Source organism: Marmota flaviventris, chromosome 1, assembly GCF_047511675.1.
Source record: "Marmota flaviventris isolate mMarFla1 chromosome 1, mMarFla1.hap1, whole genome shotgun sequence".
NCBI classification, from domain to species: Eukaryota; Metazoa; Chordata; class Mammalia; order Rodentia; family Sciuridae; genus Marmota; species Marmota flaviventris.
The window spans coordinates 138,064,357-138,078,309 of NC_092498.1; the positions used below are offsets into that span (position 1 = coordinate 138,064,357).

At 47.8% G+C, this 13,953-nt stretch overlaps 1 protein-coding gene across 1 annotated transcript in view; it reads left to right on the plus strand.

Moving 5' to 3' along the window:
- Nucleotides 1–10,120: 10,120 nt before the first annotated feature.
- Cux2 (cut like homeobox 2) overlaps nucleotides 10,121–13,953 on the plus strand; it is a 228,325-nt gene continuing 224,492 nt past the window's right edge. The window contains exon 1 of the mRNA XM_027949207.2: nucleotides 10,121–10,183. Within this exon, the coding sequence (XP_027805008.2) occupies nucleotides 10,121–10,183 (63 nt within the window). The remainder of the gene's footprint in view (nucleotides 10,184–13,953) is intronic.

A 13,953-nucleotide genomic window follows, 5' to 3' on the forward strand; every position in this document is an offset into this window, starting at 1 on the left:
AGAGAAATGATTAAAATCCCTGCCTTTCCTTTTGATCTTCTTTCCCCATCCCTATGGCAAAGGAAATTGCTTCCTGGAGAACGAATAGGAGGAGAGAAAGGAGCCCTAAAGAAAGGCAGTTCCCTGTAGTCTACTTTGGGCCCACTTAGTTTTCATGGGCCAGCTTGGAGCCCACCTAAAAGCCTTACCCTTGTCCCAGGGTCACCAGGGCTTGGTGTGGGGTTGGCATAACACTGAATGACCACCAGGTGGGGCTTTTGCCAAAAGCCATGTTTCAGGAAGCCCCTGGAGTGGTGGTAGTGCCCCACTCAGTAAAGGTACATGTGAATATGTGAGGTTCGTATCCTCACATATTCACATAGTGTGCTCATCCACGTGCACCTACGGGCTGTGCAAATGCGTGTGATCAAACAAAGCGTGTCTATGTTTTTGGCTTGTGTGTAAATGGGTGGAGAGATACATGTCTATGTGTGTGCATGCATGTGCAAACCTGTACCCATGCGAGTGTGTGCATAGGGAATATAGGCACATGTGTCATGAATGTAGATGTGAGCAAGTGTAGACAGAAACATATATCTTGTGCACATATGTGCACATGTGCAAATGTATATCTGTGGAGTTTCATAAAAAGAGCATGAGCACATGGTAGTAGCTTAGACCCTGACCTTGGGCCTGAAACTCATCTTAGAGGCTCCTTCATAGACTGTTTGGAGGCAAGGGAATGGAACAGAGGGCGTCTTGGAATCCCTGACCCCTGGAACATCTGATGGGTGCAGTGCATGTAGAGCAGGAGAGGTCATGGCAAGAGGAATAAATTTGCTTCTTGGGTTAAGGAATGGATTGAATGGGGAGGGCTCTCTGTTCCCTGCCTGCTAAGTTCTTTAGTCCTCAAAGATTCCTGGAGTTGGAGTGGTAGAGACCCAAATTTCAAAGGAGAGCTTCTGGAACCTTCATCCTGGTCCCTAAGGTTTCAATCAGAATGGCTGGAGACTGAGTGCAAGAGGCAGTGGGCCCTGTGTACTCCCCAGCTCAGCCCCTCATCAGCCGGGAAGCAAGTTGGATATTCCATGAGGAGTTGAAGGCACTTGAGGAAAGGAGAGGGATGGTGTCAGAGGTCAAGGACTTGAGTTGGAATCAAACAGAGCAGGTTTGACCCCCAGCTCTGTGCCTCACAGGAGGGTGATCTTTGGCAAATCACTCACCTTGTCTGAGTTCCCATTTCTTCAGTCATGAAAGGGGGAAAATGGCAACACCTCCAAGTGCTGTGAGGAGGAAATTAGGTGGTAGCTGGAGTGAGCTGGACTCATGGAAAGCATGTCATAAATGTGGGCATTTGTCCTTGTTTTTCTGTCCTATGAGGCCAAGTGGCTCATCTTTGGGTTTGTGGAAACCAAGAACTGGGAAACCAGAAGATCCAAGAAGGCTGACAGTGTGGTGACTTGGGTGGGCTGCAGGTGGTAGACACATTTCTCCTCTACCTCCCACCCCACTGGCTCTGATTTGTCTAATGTCCTCTTCATTCCCTTCCCTCATGCCTGAGCCTAAGACCAAAGGCTGCACATTTTTCCACTCAGCTTGCAAATCACATTGGCTCATGGCCTATTTTGCTGACTAGATTAAATGAGCACCTTAGATTTAAAAAAGAAAAAAAAAAAAAAAAGAGGGAGGAAGAGGAGAACAAAGGAGGAGGGAGAAGGAGCTGGGAAGATGGAGAAAAATCCAGAATGAGTGATGCACTAGAGAAGATGGAATGAGCAGTTGTAAAAGAAAAGATTAAAAATAGAGACTGGAACAGCCACTCTGATGAAGGGAACTTTGGAGAAAGAATTAAAAGGGATGTCAAGGAGGAGGCCTTTGTGCCTTGCCCCTAGAGAACCTGCAGGGATGGGCTATGCTCTCCATGGAGTCTTTGGGGTCTGGAGAATGGGGTTTTCTTTGGGTGAGTGGGTCCAGGGCTCAGATCCTCTCACAGCACAGAGGAGGCTGCCCTGGGGGACAGTGGGGGACAGATGGCTGCTCAGGTCAGTTGGTGAGATCCGGGTGAGACAGAGCCAAATAGGTTCCCTGGTGACTGTTTCTGAGGACCTCTGCCACTGTGTGATTTAGACTCTAAGCTGCTGAAATAGGGATGTAGAACTGGGAGGCAGATTCCTGCTCTGGGGTAGGCCTTTGTATGCTTGAGGAAGAGCCCACGCCAGTGTGTAGCAGGCTTCTAGAAACTTAACTAGCTAATGTTTCTAAATCTTCTGGAAGCTGCCAAATGCCAAATGGTGTCTTATTCTGGGGATAGTCAAAGAAAAATTTAGTCCTGGTTCTGGTGCATATCCAGTTCTGGAAAGAATCCTGGGCTATTATAGGACTAGAGCTATTAGGATGCCTAAAAAACAAAAAGACATGGTATTGAGGAGGCAACTTTATCCAGGTTTTCAGTTTAAGTGCTGGGTACTGTTGGGAAAGGAGCAGGCTGAATCTCCTTAACTCTGGTGTACAGGCCTCTGCTCTTGGAGCTGGTCCCATGTACGGTGTGAGTCAGGGATCTGATTGTATTTTTCCCATGTGGATACCCAGTTTGCCCAGCATCATATTGGAAATGAAATCCATCATTTCCTCTCTCATGTTGCTGTCATCTATTTGTGCAAATCTGTTCTTCTTCTGAGCTTTTCATTTTTGTCCTGGGTCTATTTGTTCTTCTGCCTCACTCTCTTTGTTAGTATAGCTTTATAACAAGTCTTCATATCTGATAGAAAAGTTCTTATTATCCTTCAGATTTCCCTGAACTGTGCCTGACCCTTGTTTCTTCATAAGCATTTTAAGATGGGCTTGTCAAGTTCCATGAAAATCCTCACTGGGAGTCTGATTGGAATGGCCTTAAATTTATGGACTAGTCTGAGAAGTGCTATCATCAACCTGTTAAGTCCTCTGGCCCTTGAACATGGAATCTCTCCATTTATGTCAGATCTTCTTTTATAGATATGTCCAGTGAGTGAGATATCTGTCAGGGTCCCAGGAGAAAGTAGACCCTTCTATTCCAACCAGACAATTTCTTTCTTTTTTTTTTTAGAGAGAGAGAGAGAATTTTTTAATATTTATTTTTTAGTTTTCGGTGGACACAACATCTTTATTTTATTTTTATGTGGTCTGAGGATCGAACCCGGCCCCCAACCATACAATTTCTGATGATAAAAGTTAACTTATTATGCTCATAACAAATTAAGGGCTGGGGGGTGTAGCTGAGTGGTAGATGTAGTTCAGTGGTAGAGCACTTTCCTAGCAGGTACAAGGTCCTGGGTTCCATCCCCAGCACCACACACACATGCACACACACACACACACACGAAGTGGAACTTGTAAGAGGCCTCTAAGCCCATTTTCCAAAACTAAGTCTGAACCACTTGATATCTAGTTTTTCTTGATTTTTTTTCCTAGAACCACATTTAAAGCAAAGATGGAAATATTCTATAATATTGTTCTAAGACACATGTAAATATGTGCCTCAATACATTTAAATAAACAACACATCTTAACAATTTAATAGTATTCTGAGGGAGGTGTGGTAGTTGGGGTTCCAGCAGCCCCACTCAGATAGGACTTTTTAATAAAGCAATTACAGGACACCCGCTTGTCCTCAATGTTACTTTGTACAATTTCAGTAAATTGTGGTCAACTGAGGTCTGAAAATATTAACGGAAAATTCTAGAGAGACTGGATTTATATAACTTTTATTACAGAGTATTGTTATAATTATTCTATTTAGGATTAGTTATTCTTGTCACTCTTACTGTGCCTAATTAGTAAATTAAGTTTTATCAAAGCATTTATATATAGGAAAAAAACAGTATGCATAGTTGGTACCATCTGGGGTTTCCACTGGCATCCACTGGGGGTCTTGGAACTTATTCCCCTGAGTTTGAGGTGGCACTACTCTGGCGAGGCAGTGTTAGGAGCATCTGCCATAGACATGCTGTGACATGCTGGGACTCACTAAGTTGCTGGCCATAAGGAACAACAGCCATTGGACTGCTTAGTCATGTCTGCTTGCAATTGATAAAGAGCTGTAAGGGGCACTAGCAATAGACATGCTTCACAATGACTGGTTACAATTGACAGGGAGCACAGCTCCAGGGATGTGTGCAAAGAACATGCCTAGCTTCAATTACATCACCTCACTGGACATAACCAATGAACATTGTCACTGGGTATAACCAATCACCAGTGTATACCACCAACTTAACATTGTATTTAAATTGCTGGTCCCGCCACACTGAAGAGTCTTGCTCCAAGGACATTGGTGAGGCTGGCCACCTTGCTATCCATCCCTGGACTGACTCTACCATTCCCTGACATCCAGCCATTGGCTGGAGAGAACCACCAGACAAGGTCAACATCTGCTCTTTGACTAAGAAGTCATATGGCATTGGAGGTATCTTGGGGCTCATGGTTGCCCTAGGATTGTATGATTTGCTTGTTGTATTTAATTAATGTGCACTGAATGCTAGTTGTGGTGCTCCTGCACACCCAACACTTTTTTCATTAATTGTTTATATTTGATGATTAGTTTCAAACACTTGCATTTAAAGACAATTCGCCTCTGAGTAATTATTTAATTTTTTTTTTTTAGTTGTAGATGGACACAATACCTTTATTTATTGATCTTTACATGGTGCTGAGGATCGAACCCAGGGCCTCACACATGCTAGGCAAGCACTCTACCACTGAGCCACAACCCCGCCCCCTGAGTAATTATTAATAGCACCACTCCAAACAGGTGGGTAGGGGGATATTGAGGCACCAGGTGCAGCCAGACCTGAAGGGAGGGAGAGGGAGCTGGTCCAGGACCCAGCCAGGGCAGGAGAGCAGCAGCACAGCAAGGGTGGTGGTAGTGGGGTGACTTACGCAGTCATTGCACAGACTGCAGGAGAGCGGCCTTCCTCTCCTCTCTCTGAGTGCCTCCCTTGAGCAAATCCAAGATAGAGCTGGAGAGCAAGGGCCACTGGGTCAGCAGGTGGAGGGGTGGGTGGGCGGAGCAGGGAGTATAATCAGCACAGGGAATACACAACTATCCCTTTAATTAGTCCGAGACATTAGAGGGGAATCAGGCCAAGAGAGCCTGTCCCTCTTGTGTTGTTCCTGTGCAATTTGAGTGGTCATTGAGAGTTGGCACATGGTTAAAGCTGTAGGCCTAGCTTTCTGAAACTCTGCTTTTCAGCCTATTCTTCTCCGCAGCAGAGGCAGAGCAGCCTCAAGTGCAAAGAGCCCCACCTGTCTGTGAATGAACCTAGATATGGTCCTGTTTCTGGCCCTTTGACCACAAACCAGCCATTTCTTTCAGGACCTGTCTTTCCATCTGCACTGTGGGAAAACTGACCCCAGTCCTGTCCATCACAAGGGCAGCAGTAATGAAAGCTAGCAGAAACTACATTTACAGTATCTTATCAAAGTGATAAGGATCACTTTGTTTGATCATTAGCACCAGTTACACACATACATACATACAAACAACAACAATAAAAAAGGAGGCACTGAGAGGTAAAATAAATTGCCTAAGGTCACAAAGCTTGTAAGAGGCAGAGTTGGAATTCACACCCAGACAATCTGACTCTTAGCCACAGCTCCTACCCACTATGTAATGCTAATGATTTATTTATAGAGCATCCAACAACGGTAGGTGCTTAATAATGGTAGTGGTTTTCAGTACCTTGTATAAGGAAATGCCAGTCCATTGCTTGTAGCCTGTCAGCCACTGGACCATGGACCTGATTGTGGGCTAGCTTCCTGGAGGACACCTTGCAGGTGTCCACCAGACATCCTATATCCCTTATTCTCTGCTAGGTTGTTGGTTCTTCCAGATGCAGTCGGAGTCTCTAAGTTGTCTTTCTCCCTGCCTGGCAGCTGCGGTGGGCAATGCAGAGCCACCGAAGGACGTTTTCTTTTGTTTCAGCTTTGATGCTGGGGATTTCGCATATCATTATGTTTGTGGCTAAGGACCTGCCATTATCTTCCCTGGGATTCTTACACAGTTTATGAATTTCCTGAAGGATCCTAGCTCTCTGGCTGCTTCTGCTTTCAGGATAGACTGCCCAACTGCCCTCTGCAAAAGATGGTGACTTCTTTTCCATCATAATTTCATAATTCTCATCTTGAATTGTGGGTCGTTCAGAGTTAGGAATCAGGAACCTGTTTAAGGTTTTTTTTTTTTTTTTTTTTAAATCTGTGTATATATGTGTTTGTGGCAGAGAATGTGCTAAGAACCTGAAAAGCGGCTTTCCACAAGAAATTTAAAATTTTAGTGCTTTTAGTTCTCAAATCCAAGGCCATTGTCTGTTGAAAAAGTCTGCATTTCCTGGCTTACTATCTTTCATTAAGGACCACCCATAATAATATCATTTCCCCAGCTAACTCTATTAGGGGGTAAACACTTAACTGCTTAATTCATTATTGCTGAGTCTGAGACGGTTACAGATGCCTTTGGAATATAAGCCCCCACATCTAATAAGGCACAGGCTCACGATGCGCTTGGAATATGGTGGGGAGAGACGGCTGAAATTTATTTTGTGAATAAAGCAATAAGCCACTAAGCAAAGCTAATATGTTTCAGCTCAGACAGAAAGACACGATCATTCAGTATTTATGTAGCAACCCATTCCTCAGTGGGACTGCAAGTTTCTACCATTAAAATTGTTGGAATTCTTCAGAGACTCACTGCATTAACTCATTTAAAAATATCACGGACTTAAAACAATCTGAATTATTGGATTTTCTCGCTGCTCCGTGGTAAGCATGTTTGCTGTGGCAATTTCCTTCTTGGTCAAAGGTGCAGGCTACCTCAGTTAGGAAAGCAGGAAAGTTCCATGCAGAATTTTTATTTGGAGGACCACTCGTCCTTAATAGCTGAAACAAAATCAGATCTAGATTTATATTTTCTTTTTAACTTTTAATTTTGACATAATTTCAGATTCCCAGGAATGTTGCAAGGAAAGTATAAAGAATAGCTGTTACTCTTCACCTAGAATCTGCAAATGTGAACATTTTACAAAATTTGCGTATCACTTTTTCTATATAGATAGGTAGATATTATTTTCATCTGTAGTGTATGAGTTAATCACATCCATGGTGTCTGTCCCTTTATTCCTAAGTACATTAGTGTTTTCTGAAAACAAGGATATTTTGTTACGTAGCCATAGTACAATGATCAAAATCAGGAAATTAACATTGATACAATACTGTTATCTAATCTATTTGCTTTATTCTAAGTTTGCCCTTGGCTCTAATTAATGCACTTTGTTGAAAAAACCCCCACTCATGTGTTTTAATCACTTGTTAAATCTCTTTAGCTTCCTTTAATCTGAAATAGTTCCTCAGTCTTTCTGTGTGCTTAATGTGACATTGATATTTTTGAAGGGAACAGGCTGTTTATTTTGTAGAATGTTCCCTCCATTTGGGGTTGTCTTATTTCTCCACATTTAGATTCGGATTATGCACTTTTGTTGAGAATATCACAGAAGTGGCATGTCCTTCTAGGTATATCATATCAGGAGGTACATGATGTCATTATGTCCTGTTGCTGCAAAGTCAGACATAAATGTTAAATAATCTTTTATTTTCCAGCCATGGTGATACACACCTGTAATCCTAGCTACTCAGGAGGCTGAGGCAAGAGGATTCCAGGTTTAAGGCCAGCCTGGGCAACTTAGTGAGACCCTGTCTCAGAATAAAAAAATAAAAAGGGCTGGGGATATAGTGATAGAGCACCCCTGGGTTCAGTCCCCAATACTGTAAACTAAACAATACAACCCAAACTTATAATAAAAAGCTTGGTTTGTTAAACATTGCTTGGAAGGGTTTCATACTCATTCTAGATTTTTTATTACAGGTCTTTTAAAAACAGACTCAAAGACAGGGAAGCTGTAAGCTTTACAGATGCTCACGGGAAAATATAGCCATTTAAAAAAATTGCAATGCGATAGTTATGAAATTTCCCTAAATTCATTTTGCAGAATGAGAGCTGTAATTTAAACGTGGAGTTATCAAGAGCTGAGATAAACCACGCATCACGTGCAATTTAATCTGGCAGGGAAACAGGCCACTCGGAATTGCTAACTAGGCCTAATTCATTACATCTTGGTGAGCCCTGTACATTTGGTCTTATGAGTCTTTCAACTCCTGCATTAATATATTTGCCCAGACCTCGAAGAAAATGTATGGGGATGGCAACAGAAATACCATATCCTTGTTTAAATCACAGTACATTTTTTAAACAGCTCAATGATTGCTCAGAAAGATCACACCTTCTTCTAAAGCATTTATGAAACAATTATTTACATTACATTAAAAACTTTAATTGCCTCGAAGCACGTGCTGCTAGACACAAATATTGGAAAATCATCAAAAATATCCATCATGATTCTCTCTCCTTTACAACTCTTCTAAACTTTATCTTTTTTATAACCTGCTGTATTGATCTATTGTCCCAGACCAAGAGTGATGTCAGAAGTCCAAGCTGGGTCATAAAAAGAGAATATAATTTCCATTTGCTGTCCATAAAACCAAATGTTTTGATCAGAGCAAAAGGAAAAAATGCCCCCCTTTTTGGGTAGAGGTGGTGGAGTAGTTGAGGAAGGGACGTTTAATGAAAGGAAGATGACCCCAAGGTCAGGGGAGATTTTTAAATGATTTGGTGATGGAGGGAGGTGAGAGTATCAGCTTCTCCTTGGAGGTGAGATTCTGGGAGGGAACTGGGAATCTCTGGCTTGCAAGGAAGCAAAAAGGGAGGGAAAAATGCAAAACAAGAAACCTGGTCACTCCTGTTGTTTAGAGTCGGAGGAATTGCAGGAGAACCAGAACCTTTCCCTAGAGGTCTAAAGACCCTCCCCCAAAAGACAGTTTTAATAAAGGGACTCCATGTTGCAAAGGACCTAGAGTCCCCAACTAGGCTAGGATAATAATAACGATAACAATAGCACAACCTCCATAACCATTAAGGATTCACAGCCCTCACAGCAGGGCTAGGGCCCCTCAACAAGATCATAACAATAATGATCGACAGCACGCTAGGGGACAAGGCTCTCCAGAGGGTTGGCTAAGAACCTCCTCCAATAATAATCACTACTGTAAAAGGGCCTCCCATTGCAGAGTTGTGAGGAGCTCTTATAATTGGACTGCAGATCCCCTAAGTAAAAACAATGATAGGAATCCCTGTTGTAAAGGACCTGACTCTCCCCTTCGCCCAGCTATGGAAAACACCCTCCCCCCCCCCAATAATAATAATAACCACATAATGGCGTTAAGACTGCTTGCAGGAGGCGGTAACATTTCCCATGACTCAGTGGCGCCCCCGGGCGGCTCCCACCCGCCAGCCCGCTGGAGCGTCTACTTAACCCCAAGTTCAAACTGCGACCCCTTGGATCCTAAGCTTAGCTAGCGGAAGAGCAGCCCAAGGCACGTGTTGTCTGTGCTCCCATTGCAAAAGGAAAAAAATGCCTTGCAAACTATTAACTTTTTTTTTTTAAGTATGAAATGCTGAGAGCAGGCGGGCAGGCAGGTGCGGGGGGAGTAGGCACCCCGCACGCCTGTTCCCCCTTCCGCAGCCCCCCTCCCCAAACTTCCCTTCGCATTGATCAGCACGTTACGTCAGTATTGATAAGTTTGCAAAAAGCCAAAGTCAAGTGCAATCGCGCGGCACACCGACCCCGGACTTGTGGGGGGGGGGGGGATGCAGCGAGCGCTCCGCGGGCCGGGAGCCGGCTGCAGGCAGGGCAGCGGCGGCGCCGGCGCCTCCCGGAGAGGCTGCCTCTCCCCCACCCCTCCCCTTCCACCCCATCCCCGGCTGCCTCCCTGGGGCGGGCACCGAGCTCCCCGCCCGGCGCGCTCCGCCCGCGCCCTCCGGGGGTCGAGGGGGGCGCACGGCTCCGGGGCCCAGCGACGGCGGTGGCGGCAGCGGCGACACCGAGGGGCAGTGGGTGGCAGGAGGCCGGGGGTCGCCCGAGGGGCCCGGGGCGGCGGTGCGCGGGGCCCGGGCGGCCGCCGGCGGCCCCGGGGCTGGGGGGAGTCCAGCCCGGATATTGAGTGCAGCCATTGAGAAAAGCCAAACTCTTGTGTGTGCGCGTCTCGAATAGCCCCCAAGATGGCCGCCAATGTGGGATCGATGTTTCAATATTGGAAGCGATTTGATCTACGGCGACTCCAGGTTAGTGCGGGCAGCGCCGGCCGCGCGGCTGTGGGGAACCCGGGCGCGCCCTGGGCGCATTGGGGAGGTCCCCGGGCTGGCGGGCGGGCGCCCCGGGGCGGCGGGCGGCGGCTGCCGGGGCTCGCTAGGGCTCGGCTGCCCGCTGCCCATCGATAGGTATTAGGAATTGATCTCGCCGCTGCTCTTTGTTCGGTTCAATCATCGATTAGCCGCCGCGACCATGGAGAAGCGCTAGTGAGCCCGCGGCCGAGAGAGCGAGCCGGCGGACTAACGGCCGAACGAGGCGGGTGCTGCGGCCCCGGCTGGGGGCTGCGGGCGGGACCCCCAGCCGCCCCCAGCGCGCCGCACTTTGCGCGCCTCCCAACTTCGCGGCGCCGGGGGAGGCCGCGGAGCGCGCCGTGTGCCTGTCCGCGCCCGGCTGGGGCTCGGTGAGGGAGGGAGGGAGCTGGCGGGCAGGGAGGAGGAGGAGGAGAGAGGAGGAGGCAGCCTGGTTGGCGAGGAGGCGGCTTCGCGCCCCGCCGCCCGCCGGCACCTCCACCGCCGCGGCCGCCCTCCTGGCTGCGCAGCCCGGACGCGCCGCCAACCGGGGACCACGGCCGCCGCCACCGGACTGGCAGCCTGCGCTGCAGACCTCTTCTCGGGCCGGGCTCTCGGGGTTCGTCTTTGCTTCTTGCCTTTCCCCGCTTCTGTCCCCTTCCCAAGTCTAGGTACAAACGGGCGGTGTTGGGCCCAGGCGTGCGCAAGTTTGCGCTCCTGCCTTCCGGGCGGTGCAGAGCCGGGAGCAGTGCAGAGCAGGTGACTCCCGGCTCTTGGGCCCATGGGAACTTTTAAATGGGAGATTCCCTTGCCCTTTTCTGCCTGCTGCTTCTCCTCCCCGCCGCTCCCCTCTTTTCTCCGTTCTCCAGCCTCTTCTTTTTTCTTTCTTTCTTTCTCCTCCTCTCTTTTTACCTTTCCTTTCCTAGGACGATTCCCTCCAGAACCCCAGTAACCCTGTTCTCCTTCCTGTAAGGCTGTGTGGCTCCCCCAGATTTGGGGGTGTTTTCTGCCAGCCCTCCAGGAGCCTCTAGGGGCTAGGGGCATACCAGTACCCCACCTTGGAGGCACAGCTCCAGCTTCTGTTCTTTTCCGGGAGTGCCCAGAATGTCCCTGACAAGCCCCCCAAGCCCTGCAGTCTCAAAGTCGTGACCAGTGCAGGAGAATACGGGGGGCGGGGGGAATGGTGCGGATAACGGGGGGTGGGGGTGTGATTAGAATGTCCTGCCTTGGCCGTGACATTCGCAGAAGACGCGAGAGCATCAGTCTGGAGATAAAAAGGGACCCACTTTTTTTTTTTTTAAATCCGCCTGCAGATCTCGTTAAGTTTCTTCTGATAAGTGGCTCCAGCATCCCCCTCCTCCTGGCCGCTTCCCAGTCTCCCTCCTTCCTAACCCCCCACTCCTGGCTCCCCTCCTCCCCCAAAGCCTTGAGCTGGAGAGAAAATCGGGGCACTCAGGCATGCAGTTAATAACTGCGAGTGCCTTGCAATTCCAGGTCCTCACTGCTCGAGTTGGGGCTGCAGTTTGGTGGCCGGCTGAGATAGGCAGGGCTGTGAGCTGTGCTTGCTGGTTTAAAGGATACCAAAGTGGCCTTTCTAGAAGACTGGGGGTTGGGGGAGGGATGGATAGAGGAAGGGAGAGAGAGGGAGAGTGTTGGGCAGCCACATTGGGCTTGGCACCAAGGCCAATGGTAATCGCATTCCCTGCTAATGTTTGTAAATGAGACCCGGGCACGGCTGGGGGACAGCGTCTTTATTTATGATTGATGTTCTGTAACATAAGGAATGACAAGAACGTGGCAGACAAGAGGAGAGGAACCAGAAGGGCTGGCGAAAGCCCTTTGCAGGGTCCTATTGTTATTCTGGGCTGGAAAAAATTTCCGCGGTGAGATTTACAGCACTGGTATTTGCTCCCGGTTGGCCAGAATGTCAGTTAACACAATTTTCATTAGATAACTCGTTTTCAATCCAGAGAACTGGGGCTGTGGTGGGGGAGAGGCAGGGGCTCTCTACTGAGGGGTGGGTGCGGCACTTAGGGAGCTTATTTCTGAGCTGGGGTGCTTGAACCTCATTCTCTTCATTCTTTGCTCAGGGGTCTTTTGTGGAGCCATTGAGGTCACCCAAATCTTGATTTCAGCTGGACTCCCTCGCATCTGGGAACCCTTTGTTAGGGTTTTAGAAGATGCTGAGATGGTAAAGCTGATTTAAACTGGAAAGGATAGAGATGGGGGTTGTGGGGAGGCTTGTGCAGGTGATGGAGACACAGGGTGGCAAGACCTCTCCCCCTGCAGGGGTCTACGTGGAGGGAGTATTCATTACGACAATGGTTTTCTGTCTGCCAAAAAATATGAAGGCTTCTGGTGAGGGGGGGGGTAGCTCATTTACATCGATATTAAGTGGAAGGGGTGTCCCCCAGGGAGTTTGAAAGGCTGCACACTTCTAGAGAACAGAGAAATAAATGTGGCAGCCGTGGCATGCAAACATTCAGGCCTGCACATCTGCCTACTCCCCACCCCCATCCTGAAATGTTCTGTTGTCCCCCTGCCCATTGGTGCAGCTCCCGGGTGCTCTCCCAGGTGGCATTTTTGTTGGAAACGGCTTATGAGCCTCAGCACTTTTGCCTGGGATCCTCTCTGATACATAATGCTAATGACTCCTACACATTTGTATTTTCATTTTTCCCTCCCTGTTTTTTTTCTTATAGGGGAAATAACCCAAACTTCTGCTGGCTCATAATGCAGGTAGGAAGGACTGGTTCCCACCCAGGGCCCTGTACAGGCTGAGAGATTTGGGCCCACTTATCTTGGGCCTGGCTGCCTGGGAAAAGGTGTGTGGTTTTCATTTTTGGTCGTTCAGCTTGGATGGTTTCTTGCAGCCTGGTTGCTGAAAGTAAAGTGGCTGAGGCAGCAAAGGTGGTCCCTTGTCCCCAAGCCAGACTGTGATGCTTAGTGCCACCCATCTTGGCAAGAAAGGTGACCTTAAGCCAGGCCAGCATGCAGCCCTCTGGAAGCACATATTTTTCAAATATGGAAGTGGTCCAGTTATTCCTCCTCCTAGGGCAGCTGAGCACAGCAGGATGTTTCCATCTGAGGGCGGTCAGTCAACAGTCTTAGGGTCTTATGAGCTTGTGGTAAAGGTGATGATCTGCCCCGTAGGCCCGCTCTTGAAACTGCCTCCGCCTTGTCTTCCTCTGTTTTTTCCCCCTTTGCTTCTAACAGCTCAGGAAACGAGAAGAAATAAACTTCCATCCAAAGATAATGCTGGGCATATTTCATTTGGTTATAAGATTGCTTTATGGTGAACATTACTAATGCAGTATTTTTTTATGGCTTTTCTGTGTATAATCGCCATAACCGGATTCATACCTTTATGGTTTTCTTTTTCTGCTTTCCTTTGCCACTTTTTTTAAAAAAATAAAATATGACACTCTGGGTTCAGTCTCGCAGACCCTCTTTTCCTTCTCCTTAGGAGAGGGTTCCTTAAGCTAATAAGAGTTTGGGGTCCCCTGTCCAGATGAGGACATGCGGTCCAGCTGTGCATCTGCATTTTTGGAGGTGGATAGAGCTTGGCTGCTGGGACCACACAGCCCAAGTTTTGGAGGAAAAGGTAAATTCTGCTTGTGGTGCCAGCAGTTAGGAGCAAGACCCATAGGACGAGCAAGAGAAGCTGTACCTGTCCAAGGGGTTTGCAGAAACTTCCAGGAGGGCACACTCTCTTGAGGCAGGGAAGTGAGATG